The sequence below is a fragment of the Thalassophryne amazonica genome, chromosome 9, assembly GCF_902500255.1.
Source record: "Thalassophryne amazonica chromosome 9, fThaAma1.1, whole genome shotgun sequence".
Taxonomy (NCBI): Eukaryota; Metazoa; Chordata; class Actinopteri; order Batrachoidiformes; family Batrachoididae; genus Thalassophryne; species Thalassophryne amazonica.
The window spans coordinates 51574541-51592641 of record NC_047111.1 but is presented as its reverse complement, the minus strand read 5'-3'; the positions used below and the strand labels follow the sequence as shown (position 1 = coordinate 51592641).

The window sequence follows — 18101 nt, the reverse complement described above, 5'->3', positions numbered from 1 at the left end:
AACATGAGACAGTCCTCCGGAACGCGAAGAAGAGAAGACCGTCTCGTGATATTTTTTCTTAAGGATGAGCCTGTTACGATATAATTCACCCAAGTGTGCCATGAGCGAACTAGACCTGTTTACTGTCCCAGCACCACAACTCTCGATAGAGGACAGTCAATATAATATACAATCGTATGCGGGGATCGTATGCGTTGGACTGCCAGTAGAAACCGGTGACAATGCCCCCATATCCTCCTCTGGACTCAGGTTAAAGGCGTACAAGGTGTATCCCAACGGGAAATCATCACGAGTTATACAGAGAGGAAGATCCTTCAAATGTCTCCCTGTGGCTGTGTACAAATGATAAAACTCTCTGACAGAGATCCTGTTGGTAAATTGCAGTTGGAAGGGTTTAGAAGGGACCTGTCTCCCATTTTGGCTTAGAGCCAGATATTCCGCATCGTAGTTTTGGAAGTTAAACGGGGATAAATCCCTTTTTCTGCTGAAAGCATTGTGCTTCACCATACCCAGGACGATGTATTTCGGCATGACCCCCAGAAACAGATTTTCCTGATTGCAAATTCTGGAATTGTGAGGGATAACATAGGTTTTCACATTAATCCGTGATAACGGATACAGGGCGTTGCCCTTCAATAACGCCGCATTGTGGCCGAGACGAACTGCTGGGGAGACTGAGACTTTAACAAAAAGAGACGCTCCCAGGATGTTTAACTTAAAAGTGCTGTTATCAGCACACATCAGGCTGAAAGCGTCACCTGCGCGAATCAGTTTAACTCTAAGGTCAACATTATTTAACAACGACCTCTCGCAGAAAAAGATGTCTGCGTGTAACGGACCAAGCAGCTGGATTCCTCTCAACCGAGCAGTGAGGCACGCTCTGCTCACCAGACCTGCGTTGGGCCCATCATCAGCCGTCACATTTGAATCCATCACGCCTGCCATGTCTTTGAAAAAAAGGCCTGCTATGAACTGAGATTTGAGTGATTCAGCTGAGAAGTTCAGTAATGTTTCAATCATAGCCCTGTAAGGATGTGTGGCGCTGGACTGCGAAATTAACCTGTCACCCAGAGTGACATCGACCTGTGAAAAAACTGTGTTCAGGGGGTAATTTATTAGCCCCACGCTGCCGTCAGCAGCCAGATTACTCCCATCAGCATTTGCAATTTTCACCCAGAGATGAATCAGCGTGTTATTTAAATTCAAGTATCTTTCTCCGTCTCCAGGGATAAAAAATTTGATTGGTCCAGTGTCAGTCAGCGCCGATATCGGAGTTATTTCCACATATTGACTGTCCTCTATCAAGAGTTGTGTCGCTGGAACGGTAAACAGGTCTCATGGCGCACTCGGGTGAATTATATCGTAACGGGCTCATCCTTAGGAAAAAATATCACGAGACGGTCTTCTCTTCTTGGCGTTCTGGCGGACTGTCTCACGTTTGTGCGAGACTCTTCGTTTTTTACCCCTGCCTATGCGTTTCCCAGGAGGGTGTTTCCTGGGGCGTCGCGAGAGTACCATGATCCCGGATTCTTCCTGCACGCCAGTTTCCTGAGGACGGGACACCCTTTCAACCACATGGCTCACCACATCGGACGCGATATTTTTGGCGGCGTTTTTCAGGTGAGGTTTGGTAAGCGCGTATCCTTGTTTAAATAAAGGCATGACGAACTTGAATAATTATGAAAATATGTTACCCAAACCTTTCACGTACATAACGGGGGTGCCGGCAAAACCGTGACCGACCTGATTTTCATAATAAGGAATGAATCGATAAATATCAGGTTGCATTTTTTTTTAACCCGTCGGTTTAAAGTGTAACGTGACAATCACTTTCCCGTATGTGAATTTAACAGGCTCGTCTTGATCTCTATGAATCTCAACGCGTATCTTTTCAATATGTCTTTTAGAAACTGGAATATAATAAGCAGGGTTGAATGAATCTTTGCGTGATAATTTCTCCAAACTTCCTTTGGATCTCGAAACAGTGGAGCAGAGGAGCAAAACTGTCACCCACCGGCTGAGCCTGAACAATGTCTGTGTAATAGAAAAAATGATATAACCTGCCTTTTATATCAGGGAAACGCGGGGAGGTCACGGCCCCAGGCCCGCATCTCAACCACTTATCAGGCTGTAACCCCAGCATGTATGCCGTTGGGGTTTCAAAATGTACGTGGCAGGTACCGTCTCCTTCCCACACAAAATTTTTTTGAATATCGTCATATTTTAAAGAGATCTTTGGATCTATATTCTTCAAACGAGAGTTTATCTGCGTTGCAATAACGTCAAAGTTGTCATAATATCCTGCTTCAAAAGAAGTTGAGTGAACGGAGATTTTGTACTTGGACGTAATTTTTTTACCTGAAACAAAGAGCAATGCTTTTCCAGAATATTTAACCAAGTGTGAGGATAAGAAATCTCAGTCAGCGTCACAACCCACTCTCCCTTTAAATCCAGGTGTCGAGCCAAGTCCACCTGGTAGCATGAAATCATGTTATCCGGGAATACTTTTAGGCTGGCGTTTGAAGGCAAAGTCATATAAAATCCTTGTCTCAGGTCCCGATCCATTTTTCATATGCCGGTTGAAGATAGATGTCGATACATTTATATGGCCATCAGTTGGTCTGCAGGAACCCAGGAGTTAAATTTTCAGGCCAGTTCTTCCACCTGACAAATACAAATTTCTTCCCCTTGGTAAAACGTTCACCAATAATTTCTTGAACCTGATACGGTTTGTCTTTTTGATATTTTAACCTTCTGCAATTCTGGTTCATAAAATGAACCTTCAATGATCTCGCTGTCGTAGTCCGTTAATTTATACACAGGTGGGAAACGTGGAATACATTCTGACACTGTGAACATTTCATCTGTAAAACTCTGTTGATATTTTTTATCAAAAACTCCCCTGAGCTTGGAGATCCTGACTATATCACCAACCTTATATTTAAACTTCATAGGCCTTGTGCGTAGGGGAAAAGTCCCATACAAATTTTGAAACACTTGATCGACATTTTGAGCATTAACCTCATTCGGACTCATCTTAATGCTTTTATGATAAGATGCATTATAAGCTTTAAGCACATCCTGCAGCACGTTGATGTAACGTTGTGTATTGTTTGCAGTGAAAAACCTCCACATCTTGGTTTTTAGTGTCCGATTAAAGCGTTCAACGACTGAGGCCTTCAGATCGCTGGCAGTTGCAAAATGTTTTATGCTGTTTTTTTTTTCATGAGGGCTGAAAAAACCTTGTTGAAAAATTCTTTCCCAGCATCAGTCTGCAACTTCTGTGGGACTCCGCTTTCTTGTAAAACGGTGGCGAAAGCGTTTGCTACCTCACGACCTGTTTTCGTTTTGAGAAGCCTGGCATATGCTTTTTTTGAAAATATGTCTATGACTGTTAAGAGATATTTATAGTCATCGTTATGAGCTGATAAAGCCTGCATATCACAGAGATCAGCCTGGAATTGTTTCATAAGAGCTGTAACAAAGACCCTATTTCTGATTAAATTCATCCTTGTGGGTTTATGTAAAGTGTAAGCATCTTCCCCGGACAAGAAATACTGTACATCTTTCCTGGAGGGTTTAACCCCTGATTCGGCTTTGATAGCCTTCTGTAAGTGTTCCACACCGCCGAAGCTTCCGGGATTTGAAGGGTCATAATACACATTTCTCATCAATCTTTCTTCAGCCATCATGTAAGGGAAGTTTATATATATATATATATATATATATATATATATATCATTTTATTACAAACACACGCAACACAAAAAACAGAGAAATTATTGTTTTACACAGGCAACTTAAAAACAGAAAATTATTGTTTTACACATTTTTTTTATCATTCATCAAAAAAAAAAAACTGAAAAAGAAGTTACTATTTAATCATCTGCAGGGTTTGGTGTAAAACATCCCCGCCATTACTCAGACAAATCGCTGTATTACGTTTCTGTAGGATGGTCAGGACTTCAGATCTCTCCAGGAGTTGTTGTCTTACACTGTGACAAAGGACGTCCACGATAAATGCGTACAGTGTAAAGAGGTGGTAGGGATTAAATCGAGGAAAATTGTCAGTAACCATAACAGAAATCCTGCGTAAGACAATGTAGGCAGAGTTATCCGCTATTTGCGAAACGGTTCTTAGCACGTTTTCCTCCCAAAACTCTGGAGCGGCCTGATTTTTAACAGAGTCCAGCACCCTTTCCAATACAGAAGACATTGTAATATTGTTCAGCCTGCATGTGACAGCCTGATTTAAAAGATGCGACAGTTCACGAATGACATAACGATCCCTTACACCTCAACACAGATTAATCAGATAATTTCCCATGATAAATTGAACACTGACACAGATATATAGAGATATTAAAAAGCTCTGCAGGTGACGATCAGATCAGGCCCTGCCAGACATCCTCCATTTCACGAATGTGGGTGGGATTTTCATGCTCCAAACAGCTGGATATCTGCTTTAACACTCCACCAAAACTATCACAGTGTTTCAGTTCATTCAAGATGTTTTCAGCCACACCCTGGACTCTCGCCGTTGAGGGAAATATGTAATGGCTCGCCAGCAATTTGAGCAGTGCAGGAATAAACCGCTCCGTCCAGAGGCTTTTTATCACACGATGGAAACTGATTGGCTAAAAGAATTCAGATACCTCTTCCAGGCATTCGTGCTGCGTCTGACTCAGATGCTCGACCTGACAGCCGTAACAGAGTTCCTTTCTACAATTCGCAATCACTCCTGCCAGCAGATGGATGATGGCCAGTTTCGTTGTTTTCAAAAATTCGTCGGAGAGAAGTCCATCCGGCTGGTCACCGATGACTGGTGTGACGTACGTCTCACCACACAGTGCTTCTTGTATCAGGTGGGGTGGGAGGGATGTTTCACCCCAGACCTCCGCCGGAGCCATAGGCTGACCCCCGACGTAAACACTGGGGGGTGATCCTAGTCCATCGTCTAAAATTACAGATGGTGACCAAGGGTACACCCCTTGGGTTTCTTTGCCCCACATCACCGATGCTTCAGCTGAGGAAAGCTCGCGGTAACCTGGCCAGGATTCTGGCGGTGAGGTGAAGAGGTCCTGCGAGTAGCCTTCTTCCTCGTAGCCGGTGTAATGACCCTCATGATCGACGTCCTCCTCTGGCGGGGGTGAAGCTGGAGGAATGTGAGCTGATGTGAAAGCTTGAGTCATGATGTCAGTTGTCGAATGGTAGCACATCCTGCCCCACAGATGAATATATATAGTCGGGCGGGGTGGGAGTGGCCAGATTCCCCTTAACAAAAGAAAGGGGTCATGTTTCTTCTGACTCCAATAATGTCTTTATATTCCAGCCAGTGCCTAAAAAGCCCGCTGATTTTGTCCCCATATGCCGAAAACATTTTTTCCCATGTCGGTTCCGGGGCTTCTACAACGGCCCGCTGATTACCGTGAGTGCGTTCCAAGGTCATTCTGGCCGTAGTGGGTATCCCTACAGGATATCTATCGAAGGTCACTTTATACAGACAGCTGGCGTAACCGGTCCATGTAATCTGAAAATGTTTTTTGTTCTCAGCACGGATTGTCTGAGGATCCGCTAAAACATCCCCTCTCAAATAAGCAGCGACCACACTGGACATAACGCCCCAGTCATATGTGCACAAAGTCATTTTCGGGGCGTGGGGCTCAATTGAAGGTAACATGTAAAAACTCAGGGTTGCTTTATACGCTTCGAAAATATACCGCAGACAGGCTCCTGACTCAAAATTCACTACCCCAGCCAGGTGGTCGAGCGGTAGAGGCAGTTTTACACGATTTATGTATAATTTTACCTTCTTAGGCGCTGCCCCATCGTTAGAGACCGTTGTAATATTTACAGGAGTTTCGACTATGCAGCACAAAGTTAAAACACGTTGGGCCATCGCGGTTTGAAAAGCGAGATATTCCACCTCAGCACCAGCTTTAAAGGGAGACGCACACACACACGTGCACATGCGCGTGCACACACATCACCTGCAATGAGCGTTTCTGTCAGAACCGTTTTTTAAAAAGTTAATCCCACAGGGCTCCCAGACTAACCAATTGTTTAATGAATTAAATAATTACATTTTAGAAAGAATTAAATAATTACATTTTATAAATCTTTATTTTATATATAATATTATAGCGTCAGAGACTCATGGAAGGGGTGAACCCCAGTCGATGCAAATTGGGCAGACATGCCCATCCATGCTCAGAGTAGCATTCAATGCAAATTGGGCTGATATGACACCTGTGAGTGAACTAATTATGGATGGGCAGGACTCCGGATTCGGGCTCACGCTGATTGGCTGTGACGTCATAGGGGTGGGACTAGGGAGGGGTCAGGGGCAGGGCTTAGTGACATAGTCAATTTTGATTGGCTGTGACAGGTCATATGGGGCAGGATTAGTGAGTCAATTCTGATTGGCTGTGACGTCATCCATCAAACTTTTGACAAGAGGTGGGGTATTATTCTCTCATATGTATGACTTAGTTTGTCCAACGTGGTTTACAATTATTTGATGTCTTTTTAATGCTCACTTTCTGAACATTGCGTGGGTTACAACACTACTGGATCAAAGTCCAGCTGACTATAAATCTTGGAAAAATAAGGTAATCATAACACTGCACCCCCTACATAACTCTGCTGCTGTTACTGGCCACCATGGGTGTCTGGTCAGGAACATTCCTATTAGGTGTGCTGTACGTAGTATGCATATTTTTTTGTCCTGTTTTGAAGTCAGAAAACCGAATATAAATTCAAAAGCACACCAAATTCTTGGGTGTTTTATTCTATTCAATGGATGTTGTACAGTAATTTTGCCCCAAAAAAGAACACTGCAAAGAAATTATTGAAAGCCTGATATTGCCATGACATTCACATCAATGATAGATGCATGTAAACTTAAAATAAGATTTCAAAAAATAAAAAGACATTTGCCAACACTTATCAGTGAGTAAAAAAGCTGTCAGAAACAGAGAGAAGGGCATCAGAATCCTTTATTTTTTTCCCCCTCTAGTGTCACACATATTCAGCCTTTAATCTGTGACTCATCCCTGTTACAGTGTCCTTTAAGCACAGCACAGATCCCCAGAGGCCCCATAAACCGATCAGTCGGCTGACATATATGTGCAACAAAAACCAGTTCTGATTAGTGTTTGTAAGCAACACTGGCTCATAATTACACAAGGATGGGAGAAAATGCTTAGAAGAAGTCCACCCGAGGTTCGACCTTCTCTGATTCTCAACGTTGCCATTTTTATCCCCTTTGCTCGCCACAAACTCAGCTGCTGATTTTCCATTTTTCTTCCTCAGTTTAGCACTTTAGTGTCTCCAAATTGTATTTTATTTAACAAGGTGTAGAAATCGCTGATCATGTTTAAATCAGCCTGTAATACCTAACCTACTGACCCCTGGGTTAAGAACCACTTCTCTCGACAGGCTGAGTATAAACAAAAACAAGACTGCCCCCTGATGGCCAAACAGAATAATGCATGCTGCTGCAACCAACATTTAAACAGTATATAAGGCAATCATTTTTTACACATTAACATTGCACATTTCATAAACTGCAGATAGCACTTAACAGTTCACCACAAGCAACTGAAGGATTTACAGAATTATCTACAGTCAACATTTTTACACCACAAGCGGACAACAGCGTATTGTCCAAATAATGTTGGTGGGAGGAGGGTTTCCTTTTCTCCCTCTTTGATCGGAGAGGAGAAAAACTTGGTGACAGTATTGACAAACAGAACGGAACTCAGTAGATGAGGAGGACACGGGTGCGAGGCATGGTGGAGTAGGACTCGGCAAACTTGCGGACTCTGGCGTAGTTGATGACTCCTTTGAGGAAGAACAAGGACCCTAAAGAGTACGAAGCACAATCAAACCAAGAAAATTCCAAGCGCCCACCAATAATGGAGCGATAAGGTCACGTTAGGCACACCGATCCCTCTGTAACTACAGGTTATTAGATTACCAAACAACTACACTCAGCGACAAACTAACAAGATGGATCCCACAGTTTGTCACATTTTTTTTTTTAATGAACACCACCATTATAATTCTGACCAGGTGTTAAGCATTACACACTGACACCAGCAGGTCCACAGCACTCTGCAAAACTTTAAGGCACTTGTGAAGACATGCATTCAAGTGGTGGGGGGTAGTCCTGGATGATGGTGTGACCCCACAGACCCCTAATCTCAACACTGTTAACACAAGTCAGTGAGTCATGCAAAATAAAAATACAAAAGTGTACCAGAAGATAACTGATGCTGTTTTAAAGGCAAAGGGTGGCAACAACAAATACTGATTAAAACCTTTTAGTGCCCAAACACTTTGTGCATTGTTCATAAATATATAAAAACCAACTGTGATATTATTTCTATAACCATACTCCTTTAATAGCTTGTATGAGGGTCAGCCAAGGTCAAAATTTAAGGTCACAGACCAAGATGAAATACAGGGAATACTTAGAATGTGTAATTCAAGGGACTAGCAGCAATACCAGTTGGTTAAAGTTCATAAGATAAAAAAAAACAAACAAACAAGCAAACAAATGAATACAGTGACCGTATTATGTTAGTCAGAGAATGAACTGTTTGAAAAACGCTAAATACTGGCCATGAGTGCCCCCCCCCCCCCAAGTCATCTTTTACCTACTGTTGTTCAGTACTCTACTGAAGCAAGTTGAAGAAATTAAAACATCTTAGATAAGTTTACTATGAAACAAGGCCCAGTTCTACTCACACATTAGGGCCGCGGCCGCTTTGAGCGGCAGTTCGTGTTGGCATTTTTGTTGTCGTCGTTGTTTTGACTGTGTATTGACGCTGCGATGAGTCAGGGGCTTCAAGCTGCAACCACCATGAAGGTCAGAATGTTTAGGTCTTTTATTCCAGATATCTTTAATAAAATGGCATGTGTACCGGTGTCACAGACCGAACAGTCCCCCCTTCAAAATTGATCCACCCTGCCTTCACTGTGCATGCGTCATTTCAGAGCGTCGGCAGTATTTCATTGATTATCACCTCGTTTCTGCTTTAACTGCCTGCTGGGGTGGTAGCATTAGGAAGAGGGACGCTGGACGCCTAGACAGGCTGGTGAGGAAGGCTGGGTCTGTGGTGGGCATGGAACTGGAGGCTCTCACTACAACAGCTGAGAAGAGAACCCTGAGCAGACTGGATTCCATACTTGAAAATGACAGACACCCCTGCACCAGTTTCTGGCCAACCAGAGGAGCCTGTTCAGCTACAGACTCTGTGCCATCCCCTGTTGGACAGATAGACTATGGAAGTCTTTTGTCCCCAGGGACATCCAGCTCTTTAACACCACACAGAAGGTTATAGTGATATACGTATATAGGTTATAGTGTATTAGGTCTTTGTGTATGTTTGTGTATTTTAGATTAGGACAATTTCCTCAGGCCTTAAAAATTGCTGTCATAAAACCACTTTTGAAAAAGTCCAACCTGGATGCATCTGTATTAAATAATTATAGACCAATATCAAATCTTCCATTCTTAGGAAAAATTATTGAAAAAGCAGTTTTCCAGCAAATTCATTACTTTATGACACAGAATAATATATTTAATGTATTTCAATCTGGATTTCGACCTAACCATAATACAGAGACGGTACTTATCAAAGTTCTCAACGACATTCACCTAAATAATGATGCGTCCAAAATCACTGTTTTGGTTTTGTTAGACCTCAGCGCAGCCTTTGATACTGTAGATCATAGTATATTGCTTGACAGATTAGAAAAGTGGGTAGGACTCACTGGTACTGTTTTAAATTGGTTCAAATCCTACCTTCAAGACAGGGAGTATTATGTCTCAATTGGTGATTATAAATCAGATAAAACAAGGATAACGTGTATGGTTCCTCAAGGGTCCACTCTTGGGCCACTTTTGTTTAATGTCTATATGTTGCCCATAGCTAAAATTATGGAACATTACAATATTTTGTATCATACATATGCAGATGATACTCAACTTTATATTTCAGTATCATCCCAAGACCTAAGTCCCCTACAATCATTAAATGAAGGTATAAGTCATATCAATGAGTGGATGTGTCAGACTTTTCTTCAGCTTAATTCAAATAAGACTGGTGATAGTCTTTGGCCCCAAAAATGAAAGGTCAAAGGTTATGACTTACCTTGACACTATCTCACTAACTGCCACAAACCAAGCCAGAAATCTTGGTGTCATTATTGATTCTGACCTAACATTTGACAATCACTTAATAGCTATCATTAAGTCTGCTTATTACCATCTAAAAAATATAGCACGAATTAAACATCTACTGTCTCAACAAGATATCAGAAAACTTATTCATGCTTTCATTTTTTGCAGGCTTGATTATTGTAATGGTGTTTTCACAGGCCTTAGTAAAAAATCATTGGGACAGCTTCAGCAAATTCAAAACGTTGCAACAAGAGTTCTTACAAATACCAGAAAATTCGATCACATTTCACCAGTCCTCAAAAATTTGCACTGGCTTCCTGTGAGTCATAGGAAAGACTTTAAAATATTATTGTTGGTATATAAAGCGTTAAATGGTCTTGCACCAAAGTATATACTAGATATGTTGATTCCTTGTGCGACGCCCAGAGTCCTCAGGTCATCTGGGACAGGTTTACTGTGTGTCCCTAGAATTTGAACTATACACAGTGAGGCAGCCTTTAGTTTTTATGGTCCCCATTTATGGAACAAACTACCTGAACATCTGAGGTCTGCCCAAACAGTTAGTCTATTTAAATCTGGGGTTAAGACATTGTTATTCAATGCTGCCTTTCTATAACTTATTAAATATTGTATTATTTTCTATATATATATATATATATATATATATATATATATATATATACACACACACACACACACACACATTTCCTTTTATTGTAATTCAAATGTCTTGTTTTTAATGTTCTTAATCCTGTAATGTTAAGGTGTTTTTGTTTTTAATCTTGTGAAGCACTTTGAGTTGCTTTGTGCATGAAAGGTGCTATATAAATAAATTTGCCTTTGTTTATTTATGTATTTATGTAAGCTGACAGACACCTTAATTTCCTTCGGGATTAATAAAAGTACTCTACTCTAACTGCACTCCAGTCATCTATCTCAGCAACAAATATCTGAAGCTTTGGTACAACAATCATTTCCACATAAATTCAGCATTATTTCATCATAAAAAACAGAGGAAGCGATCAGAGCGCAGCTGCTCCTGCTGCGTTCACTGCACCTCCGTCATTTCAAAGTGTCACCAATTATCGCCTTGTTTCTGCTTAAAACTGACTTTAGAATGATTTAGTAGTAGTGGGTACAACATGTAATTTCTTAATAATTTTTCAGTACTTATTTATGCCTTACTTAGAAATATTACTTATTTACAATTGCACATACGGAGCCTAAAAGTGTCCTGTTTCTTTTTCTTTTTGATTTACCAATCGCTTTGTCTTGGAAAAAAAAAAAACTGCGCAATGATTTATGGGATTGTTTGGGCTGTGAAGAATCCACCTCATGTATCCTTTGTTTTGTGGGGTGAAGAAGACTGCAAACATCGGCTGCTTCACAAGCTGCCTTTGAAACGGGACAGCCTATTCACATCACATGTTGTGCAGCCACTTGAACAGACAATTGTCTTCCCCAACGTGTCTTGGTCAACCAATGAAAACACATTTTGCCTGGAGGCCTATTCTGCCAACAAATCATTCCATTTGGAGCACAATTTTGAAAGAACAAGACCTTTATGCAACGCAACAAAGATAGCTGACACTGAAAAATGATCGTATAGAGACTGAAGTTTTAGTCCAGCAAATATCAGGAACTTTGCTAGGCCTTTGTAGGATTTATTCCATTTTTTATGGGTTCTGGGGGGGTTTTTGGGGTCACCCTGTAGAATGCTGAGGGGTGCAGTGCTTTTAATGTGGGCATACATCCTCCGTGTAAATACATGAACATGACTGAATAACACTGCAGAGTGTCTTAAACGTGTCACTGACAGAGTCCCTTAAACGTGTCGCAAATGCCACAATCAGGTGCTCTACTGACTTTGCATCCAAAGAGACTGTTGTCAGTTTTCTCTGTTTTTCATTTGGAGAAAATATAGATGTGGACTGTATATCGTCCAAAGTGGCATCACTCCTGGATCCTAACACTAAAAAATGACATTGAGCTGAAATCCAGAGCAACGCCTGACATGAATGTCCAAATCTGGAATCTAATGCAGACAGAGAGTGCATGAGTGCCTGCTCACGGCTGCACTCAGCTCCTACTGTCTGGACTATAAGAGACCAGCTTCCTCCTCTCGGGGCCAGAAGTCCCACTAAGTTAGGGAACAACTCCGTGTTGATAACCATTTGCAAAAACCAGGCGGCTTTTGATGGCTTTCAGTTGAGTATCTGAGAAATTGTTTAACAGGTGGACATGTTTCAACTTGTCCTTAAGGCTTCCAACGGAGGTGTTTTTCCTGTGGCGGCGCGCCGCGCCGGCTGCCTGCCGACGCACCAATCCATCCGCACGTCTTTCATTACAAAATCTCCTTTAACAGTGGAATGTCCGGATAAACTGCTGATCCAGACCTCTTCTGAAAGTTCTCTGTTCTCTCACGACGTCCTGGGTAAACAGAGGCTTAAATTTGGAGGTTTTCAGCTTGAAACAGGCTGGCAACGGCGGCTCAGAGCGCTGCGCGATGTCCCGCTCCATGGGAAGTCCTTAAAGTGACAGTAACACTCCATAATCTCTCATCAGCCATTAAAAATTTCACCAAAAACCAGCTGAATTTCTCGAATGGTGTCCACTTCGATGTGCCTCACAGGTTCTGAAAAAATTTTGATAAAGCAAAGCGCCAGTCTCTCAGGAAGTTGTCAGACAAAGGGATTCCGTCGGGAGGGGTGGACCACTCCTCACTCAAAGCCTGCCCACAGGCGAATGACGTAACCAACAGGTGTGAAAAAACTCTCGCATGCCCACGAGGGTTCAAGCTTGTCTGATGTAATCGCACGTGATTCAAATCCATATAGTTTTTGAAAAAAATAAAAAGGTCCGTTACTTTTCTCACAGACCTCATATTATATATATATATATATATATATATATATATATATATATATAGTTGATATATCATGTCCCTAATTGACCCTGTGACCCAGTGAGTGTGGGCGTGGCTACACACCGGTGTGCAATCAATAAATGGCGGCAGCTCATTCACAAAAATGATCGCATGCAGGCCAAACTAAATCCATGTCTCTGTGTTATATTTGTCCTCCGTCTCTGTCCGCCTTCACAAGCTCTTTCGGCGATGGCTGCGCCAACAGGTTATGGGCCCAGTAAAGAGTTTGGGAGCCAATGGAACCGTTTATGTTTTGAATTATGAGCTGTGGGAAACCAAGGTTTTGGCACACTTGTGTCTGCTTGACCTCAAAAGCACCATTCTGAGTGAACCCCCCACGGCAGATGATGAAGGTGCCGATGAAGACGCCAGTAAGAATGAAGAGGCGTACGCAGTTCTGATTCAGGTGTTGGACAATAAAAGTTTGTCCCTTGTAATGAGAGACGCCGCTGATGATGGCAGGAAGGTGCTGCAGATCCTACGTGACCAGTACGCAGGGAAAGGAAAGCTGCACGTAATACAACCCCTGGCAATAATTATGGAATCACCGGCCTCGGAGGATGTTCATTCAGTTGTTTTATTTTGTAGAAAAAAGCAGATCACAGACATGACACAAAACTAAAGTAATTTCAAATGGCAACTTTCTGGCTTTAAGAAACACTATAAGAAATCAGGAAAAATAATTGTGGCAGTCAGTAACGGTTACTTTTTTAGACCAAGCAGAGGGAAAAAAATATGGACTCACTCAATTCTGAGGAATAAATTATGGAATTACCCTGTAAATTTTCATCCCCAAAACTAACACCTGCATCAAATCAGATCTGCTCGTTAGTCTGCATCTAAAAAGGAGTGATCACACCTTGGAGAGCTGTTGCACCAAGTGGACTGACATGAATCATGGCTCCAACACAAGAGATGTCAATTGAAACAAAGGAGAGGATTATCAAACTCTTAAAAGAGGGTAAATCATCACGCAATGTTGCAAAAAATGTTGGTTGTTCACAGTCAGCTGTGTCTAAACTCTGGACCAAATACAAACAACATGGGAAGGTTGTTAAAGGCAAACATACTGGTAGACCAAGGAAGACATCAAAGCGTCAAGACAGAAAACTTAGCAATATGTCTCAAAAATCGAAAATGCACAACAAAACAAATGAGGAACGAATGGGAAGAAACTGGAGTCAACTTCTGTGACCGAACTGTAAGAAACCGCCTAAAGGAAATGGGATTTACATACAGAAAAGCTAAACGAAAGCCATCATTAACACCTAAACAGAAAAAAACAAGGTTACAATGGGCTAAGGAAAAGCAATCATGGACTGTGGATTACTGGATGAAAGTCATATTCAGTGATGAATCTCGAATCTGCATTGGGCAAGGTGATGATGTTGGAACTTTTGTTTGGTGCCGTTCCAATGAGATTTATAAAGATAACTGCCTGAAGAGAACATGTAAACAGTCACACTGATGATATGGGGCTGCACGTCAGGTAAAGGCACTAGGGAGATGGCTGTCATTACATCATCAATAAATGCACAAGTTTGCATTGATATTTTGGACACTTTTCTTATTCCATCAATTGAAAGGATGTTTGGGGATGATGAAATCATTTTTCAAGATGATAATGCATCTTGCCATAGAGCAAAAACTGAAAACATTCCTTGCAAAAAGACACATAGGGTCAATGTCATGGCCTGCAAATAGTCCGGATCTTAATCCAATTGAAAATCTTTGGTGGAATTTGAAGAAAATGGTCCATGACAAGGCTCCAACCTGCAAAGCTGATCTGGCAACAGCAATCAGAGAAAGTTGGAGCCAGATTGATGAAGAGTACTGTTTGTCACTCGTTAAGTCCATGCCTCAGAGACTGCAAGCTGTTATAAAAGCCAGAGGTGGTGCAACAAAATACTAGTGATGTGTTGGAGCGTTCTTTTGTTTTTCATGATTCCATAATTTTTTCCTCAGAATTGATTCCATATTTTTTTCCCCTCTGCTTGGTCTAAAAAAGTAACCGTTACTGACTGCCATGTCATGTCTGTGATCTGCTTTTTTTCTACAAAATTAAACAACTGAATGAACATCCTCCGAGGCCGGTGATTCCATAGTTTTTGCCAGAGGTTGTAAGTCTGTACATGGAGCTCACATCTCTCCAAAAAGGTGTGAATGAAAGTGTCACGGGCTACATTATCCGTGCAGAGACTACTATCACAGAAAGATTCATTGCTGATGTAGCCCCTTATGGCAAAATTAAATGTATAAGGTCAGACAATGGAACTGAGTTTACCTCTAATGTGTTTCAGTCTTTGCTACGTAAAAATGCCATTAGACATGAAACTTCAGCTCCTTATTCACCCCATCAGAATGGGACAGCTGAAAGAGCCTGGAGGACTCTATTCAAAATGGCTAGGTGCATGCTAATTGAGAGTACCTTACCAAAGTATATGTGGACTTATGCAGTACAAACAGCTGGCATTATCAGAAATAGATGCTATAATAGACATCTTGGACAAACCCCATATTTTGTGTTAACTGGAAAGAAGCCTGACTTGTCCAAAATGAGTGTTTGGTTCAGAGTGTTATGCATATAAATATAAATCAATCAATCAATTTTATTTATATAGCGCCAAATCACAACAAACAGTTGCCCCAAGGCGCTTTATACTGTAAGGCAAGGCCATACAATAATTACGTAAAAACCCCAATGGTCAAAACGACCCCCTGTGAGCAAGCACTTGGCGACAGTGGGAAGGAAAAACTCCCTTTTAACAGGAAGAAACCTCCAGCAGAACCAAGCTCAGGGAGGGGCAGTCTTCTGCTGGGACTGGTTGGGGCTGAGGGAGAGAACCAGGAAAAAGACATGCTGTGGAGGGGAGCAGAGATCAATCACTAATGATTAAATGCAGAGTGGTGCATACAGAGCAAAAAGAGAAAGAAACACTCAGTGCATCATGGGAACCCCCCAGCAGTCTAAGTCTATAGCAGCATAACTAAGGGATGGTTCAGGGTCACCCGATCCAGCCCTAACTATAAGCTTTAGCAAAAGGAAAGTTTTAAGCCTAATCTTAAAAGTAGAGAGGGTGTCTGTCTCCCTGATCCGAATTGGGAGCTGGTTCCACAGGAGAGGAGCCTGAAAGCTGAAGGCTCTGCCTCCCATTCTACTCTTACAAACCCTAGGAACTACAAGTAAGTCATATTTGTTTAATATGCGCTTTGAATGACATATCCTGATCAAAAATGACTCCAAGATTTCTCACAGTATTACTAGAGGTCAGGGTAATGCCATCCAGAGTAAGGATCTGGTTAGACAGCATGTTTCTAAGATTTGTGGGGCCAAGTACAATAACTTCAGTTTTATCTGAGTTTAAAAGCAGGAAATTAGAGGTCATCCATGTCCTTATGTCTGTAAGACAATCCTGCAGTTTAGCTAATTGGTGTGTGTCCTCTGGCTTCATGGATAGATAAAGCTGGGTATCATCTGCGTAACAATGAAAATTTAAGCAATGCCGTCTAATAATACTGCCTAAGGGAAGCATTTATAAAGTGAATAAAATTGGTCCTAGCACAGAACCTTGTGGAACTCCATAATTAACCTTAGTCTGTGAAGAAGATTCCCCATTTACATGAATAAATTGTAGTCTATTAGATAAATATGATTCAAACCACCGCAGCGCAGTGCCTTTAATACCTATGGCATGCTCTATCTCTTTAATAAAATTTTATGGTCAACAGTATCAAAAGCAGCACTGAGGTCTAACAGAACAAGCACAGAGATGAGTCCACTGTCTGAGGCCATAAGAAGATCATTTGTAACCTTCACTAATGCTGTTTCTGTACTATGATGAATTCTAAAACCTGACTGAAACTCTTCAAATAGACCATTCCTCTGCAGATGATCAGTTAGCTGTTTTACAACTACCCTTTCAAGAATTTTTGAAAGAAAAGGAAGGTTGGAGATTGGCCTATAATTAGCTAAGATAGCTGAGTCAAGTGATGGCTTTTTAAGTAATGGTTTAATTACTGCCACCTTAAAAGCCTGTGGTACACAGCCAACTAATAAAGATAGATTGATCATATTTAAGATCGAAGCATTAATCATTAAAAAAAAAAATGATAAGAAAAAGTTGGACACACGCTGTGAAAAAGGCGTATTTGTTGAATATGACAAAAACAGTCCAGCATATCTTATTTTCTATCCAGAAACAGGGAAAGTAACCAAAAATAGGCTGGTGAAGTTTGTTACAAAAAGTTCTATTGAATGTGACACTCAGACAGATGATGAAATGTATGAACATTTTGAGTCTAAAAAGAGGGTGGAGATCCCACAACCAAAACAGGATGAGACAAAACTAATTCCACTTGAAGTAAAAGTGTGTGATACAAACTTAAAATGTGGTGGTGAGAGCAGCCAGAGTGCTCGTTATCCAAAGAGAGAGAGGAGAGCCCCTCAATATTATACAGACTATGACTATGAGGTAAAATGTCATGAGGCATTCACAAATATTGATTATTGTTACAGTGTGACTTGTGATGTCCCCCAGACCCCAAAAGAAGCTTTGAGCTCTTCTAAATCAGAGCAGTGGACCAAAGCCATGAAAGAGGAAATGGACTCTATGATAGAGAATGATACTTTTACATTGACAACCTTACCTGAGGGTAAACATGCAGTGGGGGGGGGGGGGTAGATGGGTTTATGCTATTAAAGGAAATCCGTTGGAAACCATTTACAAAGCCAGATATGTAGCAAAAGGTTATAGTCAAGTGGCTGGATTAGACTACAATGAAACCTTTTCACCTACTGCTGATATGACTTCTGTTCGTGTTTTGATGCAGCTCGCAGTACAGTACAGTTTAGAGCTACATCAGCATATCTCCATGCTCCTATAGACCAGTGATTCTCAACCGGGGTGCCGCGGCACCCTAGGGTGCCGTGATCGATTGTCAGGGGTGCCGTGGGTATTTTTCATATTCGCCATTATTTTTCAT

General features: G+C 41.5%; 1 protein-coding gene across 2 annotated transcripts in view; it reads right to left on the bottom strand.

The window, feature by feature from the left end:
- Nucleotides 1-7334: 7334 nt before the first annotated feature.
- LOC117517116 (NEDD4 family-interacting protein 1-like) overlaps nt 7335-18101 on the bottom strand; it is a 34997-nt gene continuing 24230 nt past the window's right edge. For both annotated transcript variants that reach the window (XM_034178041.1, XM_034178040.1), the window contains exon 7: nt 7335-7866. In XM_034178041.1, coding sequence (XP_034033932.1) covers nt 7763-7866 — 104 coding nt within the window. In that variant the 3' untranslated portion in view covers nt 7335-7762. The remainder of the gene's footprint in view (nt 7867-18101) is intronic.